The sequence below is a fragment of the Athene cunicularia genome (assembly GCF_003259725.1).
Source record: "Athene cunicularia isolate RWA chromosome 2 unlocalized genomic scaffold, athCun1 chr2_part1, whole genome shotgun sequence".
NCBI lineage: Eukaryota > Metazoa > Chordata > Aves > Strigiformes > Strigidae > Athene > Athene cunicularia.
Genome location: NW_020799095.1, coordinates 23065763 through 23088475, shown reverse-complemented (window position 1 = coordinate 23088475; position 22713 = coordinate 23065763). Strand labels below are relative to the sequence as shown.

The following is a 22713-nucleotide window of genomic DNA, read 5'->3' as shown; positions in this document are numbered from 1 at the left end:
AAAAAAAAAAAAATATATATATATATATATATATAAATACTGCTAGTACAAACTTCTGAAAATAAACTAGGGTTGGCACTGGAATTACTGATGAATGAAGTTCCTTTTTTTTTGAGGGGAGTGAACACTTGAAGTCTATTTTCATTTTAATGGAAACTTTTTTTGTCAGCCTTCCAATTCAAAATAAGGTTAGCAAAACAAACCTAAAAATAGTGAAGGTGTAGCACAGTTAAGAAATTGTGAAAGCACTGAGTAAGCTAGGGCTAAATAACATATTATGGCCCTAGTTGAGCACTTTATGTCTAAAATTAAATACATGAATAATAAAATACAAGCCAAAAGCTCAGTAGTCTGTTGGACATGGTTAGATAACTACCTGACTGTATATCAGGTAAATCCAGATCTAAATACTAGCCTTGTCAAGAAGAGGCTTTAACTTTGAAAAATCTCTTTTTCTGGCTTTAAATTGTTAAAAACCCAATCTGCCTAGAGATTGAAATGGGTAATTTATATCAGGAAGACAAACTTGTAAAAATCCAGCTGATCTTCTACCATGAGGTCTCAAAATTAGATACATATAAAAATAGTTGAGAAAAATTTAATTGAGAAGAGAAATTTAACTAAAACTAAGCTTCTGAAAGCTTGTAACACTGAATACTTAAGACGTTTGTCTAGTGCTCATAGGAAATACAGTAAAATATTATATACTTTGGGAGACTTTCATGAGTTGTGGCTGCTCACTTCCTTCTATTAGATTATACAGTACATGATGTTTAAGCTTTCAGGGTTTTAATACTCTCTTTATTCTCTAGTGCTGAAAAGAATCAGATTCTTGTTTCTCTAGCTTTTAAAATCTATATTTTTTAAATAACCAGGGAAGATGGCATTTATAGGAAGGCGTAAGTTGTTCATGTGAACGCCAGATCAAGGATTTTTCAGACACTGCTTGTTGATTCCGTTTTTTTTTTTATGTGGCAGGAGAAAACCTTAACACACAAGGTTTCTCAAGGTTACAGCTAACAATTTAATGTTTATTTATTTTAGTTTAGGACAAAAGTATTTAGGCCACATTCTTTTGTGGAAATGTTTCTGTAGATTAGGGGTGTGGACTGCATAAGGAAAATAATAAAGTTTGCAGATCAAAAAATCTGAAATCCATTATTATAGATTTTTAAAGATCTTTCTTCTTCCTCAGGCTGATTTGAAGCCTAGAACCAGCTAGTGGACAGCAAAAGAGCTCAGTTTGGTCACTTGCTGACTGAAGGCAAACTGGAGGAATATGCTGTGAATGCAGGGTAGCTAGGGTGCACTGTGCAGTGGGAGCTTTAGGGGATGCTAAGAAAAGAAAATATGAATTTATTGTCTGAGAAGTAAAGGTCTTTGTAATTTGCAGTGACAATTTAAGTCTCACAGTATCCTTTGTGGTCAGTACGGTAAACACAGCTCATTTTGTAGATGAGAATACTTGTTTGAGGTTGCATGGCCAGTTACCAAAAGACCAAGAGAAGGCTGACATGTACAACTGAAACTGAACTTTTAACCTTTCTGAACAAGTAATCTCTATGAATTGCAGCATACATGCTGTGATAAGGCAACAGCTGCCTGACCTCTTCAGCAAATTCTCTATGTATGTCTTCTTTCTCATTGCTTCTATAGACTGTGGGAAATAAAGAATTCCTATTTATTGCTGCTATATATCTAGAGATTCCTGTTTTCTCACATAATTTCAAATAAGATCAATTAGTAGGAGGTAGGCCAAGATGAGAATAAGTAAGCTTGCTGAAATTCTCAGAAACTAAAGGAGTCCATGTTTTCGGAAGCCTCCCAAACTTTGGGAGAAGATGGCTGAAGTGATACATGGCTGTAGTAAATATATTTTAAAATCTGATCAAAATGAAACTTTTGACTTTCTACACAGTCAAGGCAGTCTCTTATTAACTCTTCAGAAAAAGATTCTGTTTTCCCTAGTATGCACAGATATTTTTGTTTCCTGTGAAAATGTCAAAAGTCAGTTTTAAGATAAGGTTCAGACCTGAAGCCAAGTATGTCTCCAGATTCTGTATACTTAGTAAGCTGAGAGTATTTAAACCAGAACTTGGAAGCAGATTTTTTTTTTTTTGGTCTTATGCCTACAGTCAAGTTGGTAAAGGGAAGCTGAAAACCTCATCGCTTTCATTGCACAATGTCTAGAAGTTGAAAGGGATTCAGTTCTGGGACCTTGTGTAATCCTGATGTAAACTTAAAACTTCATCTTTGAAGGATGCTTCTGAAGGGAACTTGTCTGTGACATCACTGAGTTTGGGTTTTTTTGTGTCCAGGCTGGTGAAAAGTAAATACCAGAAGTTTCTAGTGCTGTTTCACATGCAGGTGGCATCAGTGTTAGCTGTCTTCTAAAAGTTTGCATCTGCTAGTACTGAGGAGCTATATTTCATCTCTTACTTGTCCCAGCCACCACTTCAAGTACCATTAAATAACTATAGTGGTCAACAGAAATAGCTTAAAAAGCTTTTTTTGAATTAAACATGTTTTCATCCAAAAATCTAAATTTTATACAGTTGTATATACCTTCTAAAACTAAGACCCCGGTAATTTACTTAGTGAGGGCTCTGATTAAATCCTTATTATTTGCATTGTAGATGAAGACAAACCAGTTCAAACTTTTTAAAAGTTGAAAATTGCTGTGTGCCTTTATTGCTGTACTATTTGAGCTATTTGACAGAATTATGTGAAGAAGAATTAAACTATTTTCTTCCAGAAGAAGGGAGCAGGGGAAAAAAAGCAACCAGCCAAGCTGATTAACTTCCTTTGACTAGCTCCTTCCAGCTCAGCATCTAGTGGCTCTGCAGCTTATGTTCTGCCTCTTAATAATTTTTATCAAGACTGAAATCTAAAATTCTTTATTCTGAAATGCTTTGCATTCAGGATGAGTAATGGGACTTGCCAAAACTAAGGGTCCTTGGTCTGTGGTGTAACTGGATTAGGTGACCTGTTTTCGCCTGGTTCTGGTGGTGCTCCCTTTCCTGAGAGGTCCCTTGGGAACATGCTCCACTGTGGTTGAATTATGCTTTCCCTGTCACAGTGCAGGGCATACCTGGCCACTACCTATTCAGTCAGATGAGAGGAAGGCCCTGAGGGCCTGTAAAATGATATCTAGGAGTGAGCTACTGCCATCACAGCACTCAGTCATTAATGTGAAGAGCTGCTGCTGCTGCAGTGTCTGAAGAGCTCCTTGTAAAAGTGGCAATCACACGGATTGCTCCTGTGGCAGCATCTTACTGTAGATGCTGCATTTCCTGAACGGAAGCATATTTTACGGATGTGCCTCTTGTCTTTATTTTAGTCAGTTCCTAAGCCGGGAAGGGGGACCAGGTTTATATCCATCTTCTGCTGGGGAGAAACTTGGTGGTTTAACTCACCAGAAAAACTGCATATTCCTGACCTGTAAATCTTTAGACGTAATTTATAAAGACATTTGTGATAACTACAGTTGGAAGGGCTTGCATTAATCTGAAGTTAATAAACTTTTATGAGCACTGGATCAGCTATACACTGAGGAAAAATCTTCCAGTGAAGACTTTTTATTGAAAACACCTATGTCATTCACTTGCCTTTGACCTCGTTTTGTGGTTTGACGCAGCAGAGTGCGTAACAAATACCATTATACAGCAAAAAGTCACCAAAATAAAAACTGGATCGAAAGATCTAACTACCTTTGAGTAGCAGAAACAGTCAGGGTTTTCCCTGAGGTTTTGAAATTACTTTGTTTCTTGCCACAGATGAGAACCAGCACTGATGAAGTAGCGTAGAAGAGGAACTACCAGATATAGAAATAAAGACAATTTGCAGTAGCAAATTCAGGAGTTTGATATTCTTTAGATAGCTGAAGGTTTATCTGTGTTTGGGACAAAACTTAGTCAAACCAAAAATCACTATTCTGAGATCAAGCAAGCTCCTAATATGTGGATGCTAAATTAGGTTGCATAAATATCTTGCATAATACAAATATCTATGTGTCTTGGTAAGTATCTTCTGATAGATGTATTGTCACTGAGCTGGTGGTTTAAATCAAGTAAGATAATTATTAATAAAATTAATTTCATAATTTCATTTAGTGTTCAATCTTATTGCTAATATGTGTGTGTTTTTAATTATTTTAGGAGATCTATCAGTGGTGTGGCTCATCATGCAATAAATACGAGCGGCTGAAGGCTACTCAAGTTGCTGTTGGCATTCGGGACAATGAACGAAATGGAAGGTCTAAATTAATTACCGTGGAAGAAGGGAGTGAACCAGAGAAGCTCATAGAGGTACTGTAATATGTGTACCAGTTACTGAAATGGCTGTGAATAAAATGTGTTTACACCTCGGGAACTAAATAGGATTGGGCTCAAACTTCACGTTCTTCAAGGACTCCAGGAACTCAGATTTAGATTATGGTAGGCCAGTTTATACTTCTTTTCCACTCTTATCTAAGCAATATTAAGTTTATTGGGCAGAAATGTCCGATACAATCAGTCATCTGAGAATTACTTTTTAAGAAACAAATGTTTGCTTTTTTGAATTAGCTATAAAGTGACTGAATTAACAGCAGAGCTCATACCTGAACAACACTATCTGCTGCTCTGTATTAGGAAAGAGCAGCATCAGGATGAGACAGTGCCAAACAAGAGGAAGTATGTAGAATTACTGTGTTGGATATGTCAACACATGTAGCAAATGGCATGGAGATGCATGGGGCCAGGCGTACTGCTTTCCATCACCACTTCTACCACAAATTCTTATGCACCTAGCCTCTAGTAACTCTAGTAAGCCCCTCCCTTATACGTTTAGAAAGTTTAACCACTTATTCAAAAAACAGAATACTGATTTCAGAACTGAGATGGTCAAAGTAGAATGCAAAAAAAAAAAAAAAAACAAAACCCAAACCCCAATTTATGGAGTTTTCAGATCTATTTGTCACTGAGTTGTTGGATACCACATACTAACAAAAGCACTGGCACTTGGCATTGGCATGCTAAGTTTTTTCTGTTCATTCTTTTAAAAGAAGGAAGAAGGAAGCAGAGTTATAAAGCAGTGTTCCAATAAAATAGAAAATATGCAATTAGAATATTAACTTGTACTTCAGATTAACTTCAGGAAGTAATGCTAATGGGGCATACAGGTATGCCATTATTTTTGATGGTGCTTGCATTCGGTTTGGTCACACGGAGTATAACTAGTTATTGCCTAAGCAGCAGAACATGCCATCAAACCAGCCCTTGGCTGTGCTAGCTGTGGTGACACCTTTGGATGGTCTGTTCATCTGCTTACGAAGACTTTTTGCCTGTGTCTGTGCTCAGAAGTAGAGGAAGTGACACCCAGTGCACTGGAGATTTTCGAAGGAAAAAATAAAAAAAAGAAACAAACAAAAACAACAACAACAAAAAAACCAAACAGTCCTCTGTCTGGCTTTTTACTTTCTTGTACAGAATTCTCACACCAGCTCTGATGTGGCACATATTTTACACCTGTAACTTTTATGATAAGAGCACAGGTTAACAATTAGAGTCCAACCTCCTGCTCCTTATTTGCATCATGATATTGGGTTGCAGCAGCCTGCTGCGGGCTGTGGCTGGGTGGCACCGTGGAAACCTGCTGGCCAGCAGCTTCCTACTGCCAAGCCCATCCTGGGGTTTCTGATAAGTTCACGTATGAGTTGGGAGCATTGATCAGAACAGCTGCACTTTGCATCTCTTATCTGACTAAGGTACAGATGCAAAGTTGGACTTATGTGCCACCACAGCAAGGGCACAGGCTGGCCGCAGGGAGGGCTGTCAGGAGGCCAGCTGCCTCCTCCCTGGACAGCCTGTGAGCAGCAGGGATATTTTGGCCTCACCCTACATCTGTTTGCCAGACTTTTTCAGCTGCGTGCTGACTGTTGTTTTGTGGCAACCTTAACACATGATTAAGAGCAGGAAAATCACCAAGGTTGCATTTTGATCCTGTAGTGCATTGTTACTGTATCAGGGAATAAATCTTTACCTGCTCAGTGGTGTATGAAGTTTATGCTTTTCCTTTTGGATTGTGAATACAGAGGGAAGAAAAAATGGGTAGTTGAATGCAAGTAGGTTCATGGCTTTTATCACCACCATTGTAATGAGCCTGATTCGAGTTTGTTGGCAGGCAGGGATTAGCTTCTAGCCTGCATCATGCTGGGTAGCCTTGCTTTTGGAAGTGCTTGCCCACACAACAGGATTTACAGCTCAGCTGTGTCTGTCCCAGTCCAAGCTCTGAAATGTGCTGCTAATAAGCCAGTAGGGTAGTTAACCTTACAAATATATAAAACCTATTAATCTCTATTCCTGCTCAAGTAGTACCCATTTTCTAGTGCTCTTTATCTTGCCTTGTCCTTGCTCCCACAAAATCGCCTCTAACTTGCTGTAGCACTTGCCCAGGCTGACTGCCCTGAAACTAGCATTGCACTTCTTTCTTCCCTCTGCATCAGGAAGGATGGATTTTTTGCCATCTCCAGGTTTTCTAGGAAAAGGTTGATTTATTTTCTAGGTAAAAGAATTATGTACTGTAAATATTCATTTTGTCATCCAGTATGCCTGAAGTTATCTCCTCTGATAAATGTCAGGAATGATTCCCCTTCTTGTGAGCTAGAAATCTGCTTCCACATCAGTGGCCTAACCTGCTCATGCAGTGCTGCTAGAAAAGTGTTCAGCAGGCCGGAGCTGACATATCCACCATGAGTACCAATGTAAAGAGCTGATAGTGATGTTATCCCTACTCCATAAGTGCGGAGTCATGAGTCCCAGCCAGTAAAGCAAGACTGCTGTTCCTGTGCCCCAACATGGAGGTAAGACACAGGCTGATTCAACAAATCCTTCCAGACTTCTGTCTTGTTATGGGATTAGCAGAGGCAGCAGTGGTTGTGCTGGATTTGTGTTTCCTAGCCAGCTGGCTTTCCTGTTGGGAGCTGGAGAGCTGCAGGTGAGGTAAACAGTTCTGACAAGGGTGGTTGCCTGTTCCCAACTACCATTTTTAGCAAGAACTAGAAACAGGCTGGCACTGGTTGAACAATTTGCCCATGGGAGAATGCTGTCTGGAGCATGCTGTAGGGCTGGATAAATTGCTGTGGCAGGCCAGCAAGATACAGCTCACTTGACCTGGGAAAGGATAGTGACTAGAAGCTGTGTACATGAGTAGTTTTGACAGTGGCAATATCTTTTTTTATCTGCAGTAGTGACCAGGGGCCACTTGGGAACACACAGTGACCATCCTGTGCTCATACTTGGGATTCTCAGAGGGTCTGGAAAGCTCAGACCTGCAACGGGTGCACAGGTCATCTCTTAAGATGCTGTAGAATCACTAGAACTCTTTGACTGCGAAGAAGAGACAAACTTTCTGTGCAAGCACATTGAAAGTATTTATTCTATGTGGTTTCACCTCCGTGTTTGCACTTTAGGTGAGGTACTGACTGGTAGGTTTAAATAAGCAGTGTTGAATAGGGTTGCTGCCTTGGGAATTTAAAAAATAAACTGACCACCTTGGATAAATTGCTGCTGCTGCTCAGTAACTATGACTGGTTTCCACAGTTGCAGCTGTCCATAGTAAAATCCACCAGATTACAACTCTGCTCTGATTTTCACAGGTAAACAACTGAATAGTTACTCATTCTGCTGAATCTTAGGTCTGAATGTTCAAATTGTGTTACAGGAAGTTTTTAATGTGCATGGGACTAATCCAAAACCAGGTTTTATCAATGCTTGTGTCAGTTTGGTTACTGTATCATGTTAGTACACATCTTTGAAATCACTCTTCTGGCTTTGAACAAAAAATGCCATGACTTTTGTTTACTCAGCATTTGCAGTTGTCGTGTGCCTGGTTTTGTTAAGAGTTCTAGTGACCTTGGAACAGATGAGTGCAAACTCACTTCTCATAAAATACTTGTTTAAATATTCACCTAGTTTATGCTTGTTTATATATTGAGCAACAGAAGGAACCTCTTCCTCCTTTCTCATAACACAGCCTTTCTTTTCTCTCCTTTTTCTTTCAAGTGCCTAAGAAATGCTTAATCCTGAGAATTCCTGAATGCCATTGTGTTTAGTGATGACTGTTTTTGCATGTGGTGTGAATAAATACTACACACAGTGGTATGGGAGTGGCTTGATCATATTACAGCCAGTCACACCTTTCCACCTCTGTACCTGGAAAGGGACTGGTAGCACTACACAGTGCTAACTCAGTCATGTGGATAAAATCTCAAGAGCACAGAAAATGAGAAGATTCCATTGCAAATGCAAGTTGCAGAGCCTGCTTCTCTACAGACGCAAAGAATGCAAACACCACCACAATGACAAGCTCCAGTAAACCTTAAATTAGCTGGATACATGTCTGTGGGTATGGACAGAAGAGCAGGACCACCCCCTCCCTCCTTCCTTGTTAAATTCAAGCCCCTAAATTATTTGCTACAAAATAAAGAGCAGCACAGAGCACAGTGAGGTAGCTAGGGAAAACTCAGGCTTGCTGTGACTTGTAACTAGCATAAATGGGTTTGACAGGGCAAGGGCCTGCTTCTCTGAAGTCTCTGGTCCTGTCACATGGATCACTGCATAAGGCTGGAAGAGCAGTGTGTGCCCTGCTCATTTGGTACCTGCTTCTTTCCCAGAGACAGTAAGAGTAGGGTCTGCTATCACAATTCTGCAAAATCAGACCTGTTCACTAGCAAGAAAATGCCCAATATCAAAAATACTGTAATGAAATCGTATTAGGCCAAGTTATCCGTGGCTTTGGGAATATGTAAGCCAAAGGAGTCTCTTTTATTATCTAAATTGAGACAGTTGGAAAAAACGGACAAGCTTCCGGGGAATTTTGTGAAATAAGTATTAGAAGTAAATTTCAGTCCTAGGGCAGAGGTAGTATTGAAGAGTCATGTACAAAGGAAAATTAAAGCATTGAGAGAGGAGTGAGGACAATGGAAATTGTACCAGTCCCCAATGCAATGACTCAGCCATGCAGTCAGACACACACAGAGAAATTAACTACATTTTCATGAGAATGCAAACACTTAAGAAAGCTAATGGGCATGAAAATAGCAGAACTACTAGCTAAAGTTACTAGCCATAGTTGCATTGGTTACTCAAATGAACAGACAGCTTCCTCAGGCTGCTTTGAAACTGTGGGTCAAATTTACCCCTCAGGAAGACAAATACACTTCTTCAATGGAATGGATTTGGTTATATTTAAGTGTCACCAAGAACACAATTTGGGTCTTGCTGTTTTGAACAGTAAGAGTATGTAAGATATAAATTCAAAGTAGTCCAGGGAGAAAAATACTACAATGTCTGCGTGCAACATCTGTCCAGTCTGAGGAGTGGCAGTTTACTAATCATTACACTGTTTAATTAAGATATATGATGGACTATGAATGTGGATACAAAGTACAAACCCATTGCCCTGCAGGGATCCAGTTTCAAGCTGTCAAAACCAGGCATCCTGTTTTCTTTCTAATTACTGGGTATATCTCCTTTATTAAGGTCAGTCTTTTTCTTGATGCAAATTTCCATTTAAAGCACTCAATTATGCAACCTGTACTCAGACAAAACACACGTGTCGTGGATTTCAGTACAATTTAGCTGCTTTGCACCAGCTGAGCATTTGGCCCAGTGTTTTCCCCAGACCCAAGCAGAAAGTCAGCAGGGGGTTTGCCCAAGAGTGGCAGAAACTTGTAAGGCAGGACTCTTCAGCAATGTTTTGAGTTACCCATAATGTTCTTCAAACTGCAGTTTTCATTCTTGGCTGCCTGAAGCCAGGTACTTAAATGAGAGGAATTTGAATAGGAGCTGCAGGTGGCAAGTACGTCTAAAAGTCAGCTTCTAATTAAGTCTCTAAATACAAATCTCAGTGCCAGCATTAGAAATTTTACTTCAGAAAATGTTCAGGCATATTGTACTGCATGGCATGAACTAAATCATTTATGAACAGCTCTAACAATAGATGTTTGAAAACTTAATTTCATATGCTGGGAAAGATGCTTCTACACTAGGTATATTAGTGAATTTCTAAAATCATAATGAACTTCTGGAAGTGCTTGCAATTAAATTATAACATGTGTTGTTTGCATTCTTATGGGTGAGAAAACCACTCATCTTTGTAACGTTTTCTTCTTCAGCAGCTGTAGAGCTTGCAGGGTTACCGCGTTAGCCAATTATAATCTCATAATTACATGTTAGAATATTAATGGAGTTTGTAATGGCTTTTTTCCTTTCTGTGCTAGACTATTAAGAAATCTATTGATGAAGAACCGCTATAATTTTCAGTTATTAAATGAACATAATTAAGAAGACAAGGCCAAATAAAGAGTTGTTAGCAGTTACCTCCACGTGGAGTTGTTAGCAGTTATTTCCATGTACTTTCTGGTAACAGTAGGATTTCATGGAGAAGAATTGAAAGGGCAGAGTTACCTTGCTGTATAAAAAACTCAGAAATATGCTGTCCCTGGAATCCAGCATCTCCCCAAGGCAAATGCACCTTGAAAGGATTTTTATTTTTTTTTCTACAGATCTGCCTCATCCCAACCCCTGTGCAGAGCAAATCTCAAAGGATCTCTGCTCAAAGTTGCCTTTGAATTTTCTTAAGTGAAAGTTCTGCAGTGCAGGGAGGGCTCAGGGAGAAAAAAAATGTGTTTTTTCAGTGGAGCCTGCATGTGCACAGATTGCTATTCTCTATCTAGGCCATATAACACTGGAGTAAAAGTCCTCTCATATCTGGGCAAGGGTGAAGAACAGCTTCATAGAAGAAAGTGTTCCAAGTGCCATGGGATTGCTCAATATTTCCACTACCACCAAGTGTGTAACACTAAAGAAATATGTAAATATAATTATTGTATTTACTGTGAAGCAGCTTATTAGGGCCAGGTCTTTTGATTACATTGCTGCCTATGACTTTGATACTGCCTGGATCTGCCTGTAAAAATAAGAGGTATGTGAAATTACAGAAGATGGATTTTAAAATTGGAGTAATCAGTGATGGAACTTCCAATTTTTAAGAGCTATAAATCATAGCCTCTTTGAACATATGATCTCCTTTAAACAAATTTTGAGGAGGTGTAAGAACTTAAAACCAGAAATTGGTTAGTGGAGGGCACTTAAACTAACAGGAGGAATTGATTTTCAAAGAGCTAAGCAGGATGTATCTCCTATACAACCAGGTGAAAGAAACATTCTTGCTCTTTTTCTGTCCTAATAAATATTTATTTCAAGCTTCATCAAGAGGCATTAGAGAAAGTCTGTCAGAATACTCTGGTTTGCTTTCTTAAACGTTAGGGTCCAAATCTGTGCTCTGTCTTGAATGCAAGAGTTTGGGTGTCATACCAGAGAGGATCCCCTGGCATAGCTGATCTGTTGGGCTATATGGGACTGAAAATGGTGAGCTTGCAAATACAGCCAGTGGCACACTGGGAAAGTATTTCAGTGCTCTGAGTAGCTTTTTCCACCTTCCCATCTCATGGACTGAGTGTTGAAACACCTTGCTACAGCTCCCTCTGCTCACCCTGATGCTGCTATGTGTTACGGCTGCCTGCTTCTCCCTCCAGCTGCTGTACGTCCCCTGGGAACACTGGTTTTCTGGGAGGGTTGCTGGTTGCTGATCACCTGCTGCTGACTCCAGCTCATTCCCTGCTGCTTCAAGCTCCACAGGGTATTTGCCGTACTCCTCTTTTTACACCAATATTGATATGGTCCAGCCTGCCACAGCCTTGGGACCAGCCTGTGTAGTGGTACTTAAGGAACGAAAAGCTGGGACTTTTGTGGATTTTAGCAGATAAATATTTGTGTCTGAGGCTCCCTGTTGGCATTAGTTACTGATTTATTTCTGTTATTTTCCAACACTTAAGCGTGCACTGTTGTGCAGCACATAAGGTTTTTATTCACAAGGCTTTCAAACTGAGAACTGCAAAGCTACAAAGACTTCAGTGTGTGTCTAATTTTATGTCCCCATAAAGCAGAAAAAACAGGCATCTCAAGCACATGTGCAAGTCTCTGCAGGATTTGGGTCTCATTTCTAATACTTCTGCAGGTGTCAGAGGAGGATGTATCAAAAGAATAAGATTTTAAAAATTAGGTAGAAAGGATTAGTATTAATGCAAGAAAGATGTAGGGGTGGTTGATTACTTACTGCATTTTTAATTATGCTGCAGGTAGGCAGGTCACTGAACAGCTTAATTCTCAACATTCAGCAGCAGTAACGTTTACTGCTGTGTTTGCAGTTACTGCCATTCACACTCCCCATTTCTTTAGTGTGGGATCACTGTTCATCTTGGACACATCTTAAAAGCCAGACACTTGAAGATAACATAGGCTGGGGATTTCCTCAACTCATTTCATGCCTACCTGGGCTCAGTTGTAAATAGCTAGCTTAGATACTGCCAGCTGTGCAGTCCCAGCAGGACAGAAAGTAGCTTGTTTTACCTTGGAAGGAAACTATTGAAAAACATCAAATTTATACTGTCAAGACTGATCTAGATCCTTTTTTTTGTGAACATGTTATCCATGGCCTGTTTCACAGAGAGGAAAATTGTTAAAATGTTGTTATACCAGTAAAGGTTTTGTATACAAATTATCCCAGACAGATATGAAAAGTTGCAAATATTGTATGAAAAACTGCCAAAGCCTAATGCCCTATTTTTAGGAAGTTAAGCATAGAGTGATGAATAAAATTATAATTTGCATTTGAAATTCTTGAGACAACAGAACTTGCTAAAAATGTAGGCCATCATTTATGCGTCAAAAGTGCCATCAGCAAATGATGTGTTTTGCTATTTTATAGCAAGCTGAATGCACACAGATCGGGTTTAGACCTTAGTACCAGAAGGTGCTTCTGATAAAAAAAAAAAAAAAAAAAAAAAAAAAAAAAAAAAAAGAACACCATGCCAGAACTGTTTGTTAGCATAAAACATCCTTGTGTCCACTTCTCAGTATGTTATGGCTGTTTCCATCTTATTTTCAGTCACTGTTCAGGCAGGTGGGAGGTCTTCTGCTCAAAGTGAGCATGTAATGACATCTGTTGTTGCTGGAATTGCTAGTGAGAGGCAATTTCAGGCAGAAATCCTGCTAACTACCTGGGAGCAGTTTAGCGAAAGGATTTTTTTTTCTGATGGGAGTGTAATTTTTTGTAAGACTATGAATGTTTGCTCAGATTGATGGAAAGAGCTCCAAGTTACAATAACCCATGAAATAAACATATTTGGCTGTTCATAATCTGACCAATGTCAAAAGTAATTTTCATCTGGAGCATAATATCCTCTGCAATGGTTGTGCGCTGGCAGGAAGAACTAGTGAGCCAAAATAATTGGAAATGAAACTGTGGCCAGTTACTTAAGCAGCGAAGCCCTTTGCCCAGTGAGTCTCAGGGTGTATGTCTGTGCTGGTACCCAGGGTCAGCCAGGTGGCTACTGGCCTGCATCATATTCATCCTTTCTTCTCTTTGCTGGATTTTTTCTTTTTATAGGCTACTGGAGTAGATATTTCAGAGAGACATTCCTTGTAAGATTCTTCTCTGCTTTGAAGGTCAATAAGTATCTAAACCTTTATCTGCCAATGAGTTCATGCTGTGCCTATAGTTCAGACCTACTGTGCTGCACAGAGGATTTATTCTCTGTCACAGCCTACACGTGTACCTTCAGTTAGTGGAAGTGGGATATACTTGCTTATGTCATAGTGTGCAAGAAAGTAAATGATGAGCTACTAATCCTGATTGTTTTCCAGAAATATTAAGTAATATATCAGACCCACAAGACAGCTTTAAGCTATGTAAATGTCCTGCTTTTCATTGTATTGCTGTTAGCATATAAAGAGGGGAATTTGTGGTTTTTTGAGATCTGACACTTGGGATCGCAGCCACAACAAATAGTTCAGTTTCAGACCAAGAAACCTAACCCAGACTGTGTGTAGTAAGAAGAAACACAAACACAGTGCTAGTGTACACAAGTTAAACTGTACAAAACTGGTTTTCTCTTTTAATTAACCTTCACCTGACATGTTCTTCAAGCATTGTTTTCCTAGTTGGATTTTCAGCTTCACTGACCTCCTTGAACTTCTTGATTCCATTAAGTCAATATCAACTATTTTATGATGCAGAGGTGGATTCTCCAGTTATGAAGACAATGTTTGCTAAAATTCTTCTTTTGATTGCTTTATTTTAAATTATTTACCTTGTCACATTCCTTCTGTTCTTTTTTTAAGGGCAGTAGAGTGGAATTTCACTTTTCAGTAAGAGCTTTGGCTCTGTATTTTGCACTTCTCTGATGGGGTGCAGATATTTACAGAGAGGAGCTCATGCACGTGAGAATATGAAAGGAGATTATGGTTTTGTAGGCAGGATAAACTACACTGCATTTATCACAAGATAAAAGTGGACTTGGGCAGTTGTTGTAGAGAAACTGATGTTCTGTTGGTTTCCCCTATGATATTCTTGCACTAACTAAAGAGCATCAACACAAAGATTTAACAGAACTTAAAAACCCCAAACTTCTTAAATTAATGCAAATTGACTTCCTATTGTATTCCCATAGGCAAGATCTAAAGATGTGGAGTTAATGAGTACTTTTGATAAAATGCTATCTCGACAGTCTGATGCTCTCATTGAGAGGTAAGCTGGCATTAGGCTATAGCCATGTAAAGCAAGGTCGGCTCTGTCATAGCCAGCTGTGGGCATGTTTTATTCTGAAATAGCTGTGAAGCAGATTAAGCCTTGAGTGGTTAAACAGTCTCACATACACCATGAGGTTAGAGTGTGCACAGTGGCGGTCACTGCAGAATGGTGGCACTACGTCTGTGTGTACCTTTGCTGAGGCCAGAGTTGCTGGTGCTTTTTTCCAGGACTCTGATAAATTTGCATGCAAGGAAGCAATGGTGGGGAAATGATAAGCATCATTCTGTGGTGGAGCAACGGAGAGCAAAGGAAGGGTGGTTTGACACATTAATCTGTCAATGGCAGATAAGGTGAAGTGATATGAAGAGTGTCTGTGGTTTGGAAATCAGCAGCTGCAAAGAAAGATGCTAAACCTGAAAGAATGAGAAAGCTGGGGCATAGGTATGCTTTCAGGGCCCCTAATTATTCTTTAGATTATTTCTAGTGCAGTAAATAATAATAATGATTTAAAAAGTGGTTTAAAAACTTGTGTGTGCATCTGAGTATTTATGAGAGGTATGGTTTGAAGTTGCCAGTATGGTTGGACGTCAGGGAACAGTGTAGCTCAGCTGTTTTATACCCCTGAGAGAGCATTGCTATTTACAGATCTGTAGGGTGGATCTGTGGGTCTGATTTCTTGGCAGGTTTGTGAGTCAGGGTCTCAAACCTCAGAGCAGCCCAGGAGAGCCAGCCTAGGGCTGTCAGCACACTGGGTCATAAGACGTAAAGACCTAGTGGAACAGCTTGACTATCAGTATAGGGACAATTAGATGGATAAGGAAGGTCCTGTGTGTATAGCTACCACAGGATTTGTGTGAAACTAAGAGTATATGTAGATGAGAATCAGAAGACTCAACATCATTTAACCTGTCTGTTGGTTTAAGTCTTGTTATTGGGGAACCTTGCTGAAAAGCTTTGGGAGCCTTTGACTGTAGTCTCAGCTAGCATGATTTGTTTTCTTTTTGATGCATCACATGACAATTATCTGTATAAAGGCGAGGTGCCCTGAAGAGCTGCAACTCAGCCAGCCATATGCTTATATAATGAAGCAACCCAATTTCAGTATAGCAGTTAGCTGTTCTTCAGTACACACTCCGTAATCTTACTGATAAGATTATCAGTTGTCATAACATCTGTGTGTTGCGTGTGGGCTCAGCCATAGCACAGGAGTTTGCCTTAGAAGAAGGAAAGACAACTTTTCTGCAAGGAATTTCTTTGAGACTGAACTTAACCTTTTTTTAGCATAAATTGCTTTCTGTTTAGGTACAGAATTTTTCGTTCTGTGATCTGTGTCATCCCCCATTCTGTAATACAAACTGAAATTAACTTGTGTTGGTAATGACATAAGTTGTTTATAGCAATACAAAAGTGTACTGACTATATGGATTTCATACTGTATCACTCCATATATTGAGTATATATAGCACATGCTTCACCTCTTCACAGTTGGTGTTTTCACATGGCTTAAGTCATTTTAACCTTGTATCATCTTCTGGCTTTGATACCAACACACAGTATACACCTGTTAGTGATTCAGCTCAAGGCTGATTCTAACACCTGTGTTGTCTGCACAGCCCTCCTCACAAGTCTCTGGTGGGAGGAGAAGTATATCTTGTTCCTTCTTACCAAGGGTCACCAAAATGCCAGGATCTACAGGCAACTGTGACTTCAAATGCAACAGGGGGCACCCTCAAGATTCCTCTCCATTTATTTTTGGGCTTCTGTGAGAAACTGCAGAAGAATTACAAAAATGAGTAATCCTTTTCTGCTTGCCTGTGCTGAAGCACAGGGATAGCTTTGGCCATTGAAGCTACGGTGCAAGCTGCTGTTTAGTGAGGTGTGAATGGATTTCCCCAGAACCAGAATGTGTCTGTCCTTTCCAGGGCAGTTCATCTCATCCTGTAACTGCACCTGCGCATACATACTCTCTCTATGCAAGTACTGATGAACTGAGATTTCCTAAGATAAGACTTAGGGACCCTGACAATAATTCTCCATCTAGTTCAGAAAAACATTTATAAATGCAGTGTTAAGACACCAACAGGTCAGGCCAGCAAACTCTTCTGGGAACAATTTTAAAGACCAGTCTTTAAATTATAGAGGCTGCTTGGTTTAATTGCCCCCAGAGTGGAGCACCTAGACTGTGCTGTGAATAGTGAGGCTGCTTCTGTCAAGATGCTTTCACAAACACCAAACGGCACTATTTAGCCTTGTTTAAAAATATTCGGAATGGCACTCATATAGTTTTCAAAGACCCCTGGGCAAGCAGAAAAATTTAAAAGCAATTTATCATTTTAAGTGACTTACAACGAAGGTGCAAAATAATTGTGGTGCCACGGGTATTCTATATGCGTGGGAATGGAAAACTGACTTTAACTATATAAGGAATCACAATTTTTATGGAGGGTTTTTCGGTGTTGTTTTTTTTTTTTTTCTGGAAATACCTAATTAAGCAGAGAACTAGTTAGTATGGACTTCCAGAAGTTTTATTAACAAGAGTTTTTTACCTTCTTAATTGTTATTGAAAGTCAAATGTTATAAAACCCTCAAAATAATTCAGTGTCTGTTCAAGTAAAGAAGCATGCCTGTTATTTGGCAATTTTCTGACCCTTGCATTACAATGACAATGTTATTCTTGGTGCTCTACAGCTTGTGTGTAGGCTGCTGGTAAGTGGGAAAACCTAGCAGGAGAAGCATTTGCAGAAACCTTGTGCTGATATGACACGTGTCCGCTGTTTTTAGCCCTTCACCAGCATGGTGGCACCCTGCTATGAAAATGCAGCCCTGCTTGGCCTATACATTTGTAAATCTGCAGCCCTGTAGTGTAAATTCAGGAAACATTTGTTTGGGGTTTTTTTTTCCAAATTCTTTGCAGCTGTATGCTTTGCCAGGCTTCCCTGTTATCAAATATTTACGGTATTTTTGCATGTAACTCCATGTTATATGCAAATGCACTGTGTCAGTAGGAAGGTTGGCACTGCCCTTGTACTTGATGTTAATATTTAGTTAGATGTATCAATTACTGCTACCTTCACTCTGGGACATAATTTCATAGAAATCCATAATATTATGTATGTAACATTTAGATCTGGACATATATGAATTAATAAGGAAAGATCATTAACAATAAGTAACTAAGATCTAATAATGACTGCCTGTCCATAACATATTCTTGATGAACCTCTGTAAATTTTTTGTAGTGATAGTTGTTATGACATTAACCCTGGTGTAAAACTACTATGATGTAAAACAACCACAGTGTTAAAACTTATATTCTGGTGGTGGAGAAAGAAAATGGTTTTGTCACCCTATAATTTTTTTCTGAGATCTTAACTAATTAAGAATAATTAAGAATCTGTAATTTTTAAGATTTTTGAACTCATAATCTGATATATTGTCTATTAAATATTTTAAAAGATAATTTCAACTCATATATTTTACTTTGTTTGCTTTAATTTTAATATTGTTAAACATTTTAAGAGTGATGTCATTCCAAAAATTGTAAGACAGTTTAGAAGTTACTGAAAGGAGGAGGGGAAGACAGACCTATACACACACACAGCAGGATCACATAAACGTTTTTATTCTGTGTATTTTTGTGCATATGTATCCTTTGAAGCTTTTCTCTATATATCATTTCCTATCCTAGTCTATAGATGACCAGTATGTTGGTCTGCAGGAGAGATAGCATGTCGATATAAAGCTGCTGGAGATCTGACAGTTACTTAAAATTACCCATATGTTTGTGAACAAGTCACCCATGAGTTTGGATTAGATTGGATTATATGTAAAGATAATACCAATTAATTGATTACTGGGACAACACATTACAGTGCTTAGGCATTTATACTACAGAACCTACTTTCTATTTGCATTGAATTTATTATTCTTTTCTTGTACAGGTTTTAGGGAGGAAGCCAGCACTTCCCGAATGTGGAGATGATGATGATGAACTGGCTGATATTACAAACAGGAGAAGCGCTAAACTATATATGGCAAGTTTATTTTTTTTTAGCTAGGTACACTCGACAGTATTCATGCACATAGTGCCCTCATATATGGACTTCTGGCTTCAGCTACAAAACTGCAGTTGTGTTAGTTGATTTGCAGCCAGTGGACAAATTTCTCAAAGAATGTCGATCAAGACAGCCCAGGTAATATGAGGGAAAAAAAATGGATTACAGTCCTGTTTACTCAGGAAACAAGTTAAGCATGGCCTATGAACTACTCAGTACAGATCAAAGAGAATTAACTGGTCTTAAATCAAACTATATTTCCTGTCTTGTTTATTATAATAGTGAGAGTTTTAGTAATCATATATAATTTTTTAATTCTTAGCAGAGTTTGAGAGATGCACAGTTATGTTATATTTTATATATAAATCCAAGGAATTTGCAAAACTCCTTTCCTTTTCAGTGCCCTTTTCCTCCTTCCTCACCTGCAATGGCTTAACACTAACTAGGTCAGTGCCACTGCCAGAAATCGCCTATAAACAAAATGGGATAAATATTTACTCCATTTAAATCAGTAGGAGTTTTATGATTACATTCAGTGAAGTTACAATTTTTCCTCATGTCATGTTAGGCACACTGCTCTTTCTTAGACTAGGCATGGAATTTATTCTTCTCACTAATGATACAGTATCTTACCTACATACAAGGCTACACAATTATTTCTTTTTCTGAAAAAAACCCAAACTATTTCCAGGCCTGTATTTTCTCTCTTCTCCCCGCTGCCCCAACTTCCCTTTCTTTTGTATTCTCCCACTTCAGAAGTGAGAAAGTATTTGGAAAAGGACTACTGTGTTATAATTTCAAATGCAGTGTTCAGCATGTACATGTACCTTTGGCTTCACTGCGAGTTGCTTGGTAGCAGAAGATGGCACCTAGAGACTCCACCAGTTCAGATGGGCGCGTAGGGTGGGCTGAAGAAAATACAGCTTTTTAACTGTGAGGTGTTCACTGAATGAGCAGTTGAAAGTGGAAGAGAAATGGATTTAAGTTGTGGGAGGCAGCCAGCAAACTCACTAAAATTAACACTACATCTCCCTCTACTGGATATAAAATGAAATTAAACCAAAGCCTCCCTTAGTTGCCAGCAGCACACAAACTTCATACAGCCATTTATATAGGAGTGGCAACTGATTTTTATAGCATTCTTGGGAGCAGAAAATAATTTGGTTATAAAAGCCAGAGTTGATCTAAATTTGAAATGATTACTTTCTTAGGTGTCGGACGCAAGTGGATCCATGAAGGTCTCCATGGTAGCAGGGGAAAACCCCTTCTGCATGGCTATGCTCTTGTCTGAGGAGTGCTTCATTTTGGACAATGGTGCTGCAAGGAAGATCTTTGTGTGGAAAGGTAAGAGATCACTTCTGTTGCAAATGAAGAAGCTACATAGACATATCTAAGGAGTCAACACAATACCCTAGCAAGAATTTAATACTGGCAGGACACAGTACCCTGCACACAGTTCTACTTTGGTGCAGTCAATGGACGGGGATTGCTCATGTGAGTAGGGGCCTCAAGACCAAGTCCTGTCTATGGATCCTGGCTATTTTTGAGGCATCTGTAAACCTGGGTGCTTAAATGTTCATCGAATTGCAATTATAAAGCAAATATAAAGAATCCTACAAGTTTTGTATATTGCCATCAAATCCCTATCTTCAGAGACAAAATCTGGATGCTTAAAGACTGATGGTGGATAAATATTATATTCCCATACATCGCTCCACAGAGGTGTGAAATTGAAAGGTGAGTGTCCCACACATCAACTAAAAGCATAAACTTGCACATACTTTGATGCTTTTTTTTTCTTGTGAATATTTCTATGTGTATCATCAGTGCTTGTAGGAGTGTCTGCAATTGCTCTGACTGAACATTTCCCAGGAGAATACTACTACTGGGGTATTAGGTCTGGAAACCTTGTAGCTGGATTGTTGTGGTGCTGACATTGCATCCAGTGCTGAATATCTCCTTTTTTGGTCTCAGACAGTGTATTAATTATTCTGTGGCATTTGCATTTTTTTTAACCGTGTGCAGTAGCAAATAATCAATGCAGTTGTCAAACTGCTGAAGTCAGTCCAGAGAGCATTGTAAACTTTTTTTCTGGAATACTTCATTTGCAGTTAGGGAAGCATCCTTTCAAAGACAGCATTTTGGGAGCACTGTGCTCTGATGGCTTAAGGTCTACCTGACCCCTGATTCCTGGTTTTCACTCTCCACCTGACTGCTTCTAGAACAACCAAAGCCAACAGGATCAGGCACTGATATACAGTGTAGGCCCTCTGAATGAGGCCCTGTGTGCTCCTCTGTGCATCCCCATTTTGCTGCTGTTGGTAACAATAATGTGTGGAAAAAAACCATTAGGCTGCGTCTCACCTTTGCACTGGGAGGCTGCAGTTACCATCTCTGCTGGAAATCTTCAGACCGCTAAACTGAGGAGCGTGAATTACATTGCTAATAGTTTCATTCAAAATGGAATACAATGAATAGCTTATCAATGCATCTTAATTACGTTAAGAGGTCTTTGGAATATAATCATTGACAGCCACCTGGGACACAGACCTGGTACACAGTATCACCCACAGACACTTCCAGGGATGTCTGACACTGAGCAAGGCTGAACAAGGAGGAATGGATGGGGAAGGGTGGTGGTAAATTGCACAGCACAGCCAGACGAAATGGGAATTTCTTTTACCCATACTGCCTAAAGAAGTGAAAGCAGTTCTGGACAGAAGCTTTATTTAACACATTGCAGCTCAGCGAGGGAGGATTCAGATAAAAAAGCCATGATGTTCTTGCACTTTGAACCAAGCATGTATGATGAATGGCATTTTTTTGATATCTAGAAACACACACTAAACAAAAAATAATGTCCCTTTTTTTTAAAAAAAAAAATAAATATTTTAACTGTTTTCAGAGTCACTGAGGTACTGTTTTGGCCACTCAGCTTTGTGTGAATCTTATTGCTTTTATTTATGTCTGTTCATGACTGAGGCCAGAGCAGAGGCTCAAGAACATCTTGGTTTTGCAGAATCTGTGAGCTCTTTGCCCTTTCCCGTGTAATGTTATCCTTCTGTTTTAACCAGGCAAAGATGCTAACCCACAAGAGAGAAAAGCTGCCATGAAGAATGCTGAACAATTCATACAGCAGATGAATTACCCTGCCAACACACAGGTGTGATTTGTTTATGAGATGATACCAGGAGAGCATGAGCTCTGTTAAAGACTTCGGTTTTAAATCAGAAAAAAAAAAAAAAAAAAAAAAAAAAAAAATTAAGGGCTTATAAGTTTCACTAACAGGTAATTCAGAAAAGTTTCTGTTTGAGTAACTGTGTCAGTTTTGTTTCCTTCCATTTCATGTGTCTTGCTTCATTTCAGATTCAAGTCCTTCCCGAAGGAGGTGAAACACCAATTTTCAAACAATTTTTCAAAGACTGGAAGGATAAAGATCAAAGTGATGGCTTTGGCAAAGTATATGTCACAGAGAGAGTGGCTAAAATTGAGCAGATTGAATTTGATGCTACCAAGTTACATGAGTCTCCACAAATGGCTGCCCAGCATAACATGGTCGATGACGGTTCAGGGAAAGTAGAGGTAATTTTTGTGTTACATTAAATTGTATTCTATCTACCTAGCTTGTTCTGTCACGGGATAAGCTGCTACTCTGTGTTTTGCCATTTATGCTGTTGTCTAGAGTAACACTACATTAGTGGCAGTGTTCCTTCTACCATCAGAAAAGGTGCTTTGATGTAGAAAGTGAATCTCTTTGTCAGCTGTATGCTGGGTCATGTTTTTTTGGTGCTTATGAAAGATGTTTTATCAGTCATCAATAGAAAACAAACAGCAGAAACATTTCCCCTTCTGCACAATACTTCTTAAAGATATGCTTGAAATATGATCCTTACTCTAAGGAAAATCTTCTAACTCACATCAGCTTGAAATTTGGAATGGGAAAACTTGCCCTTGGAGTCAGAAATTCATTTTGTGTCTGCTTTCTAGGGGAACCTTCTTTGTCCCTAGCGTAGCCTGCATTTAG

General features: G+C 39.1%; 1 protein-coding gene across 1 annotated transcript in view; it reads left to right on the top strand.

Annotated features, from left to right (window-relative positions):
• The window catches only part of SCIN (scinderin), a 48246-nt gene that overhangs the window by 14716 nt on the left and 10817 nt on the right, over positions 1–22713 (top strand). Inside the window, 5 exon segments of the mRNA XM_026842730.1 lie at positions 4158–4307; positions 18576–18668; positions 19901–20033; positions 21764–21852; positions 22056–22271. Of these exon segments, the coding sequence (XP_026698531.1) occupies positions 4158–4307; positions 18576–18668; positions 19901–20033; positions 21764–21852; positions 22056–22271 (681 nt within the window).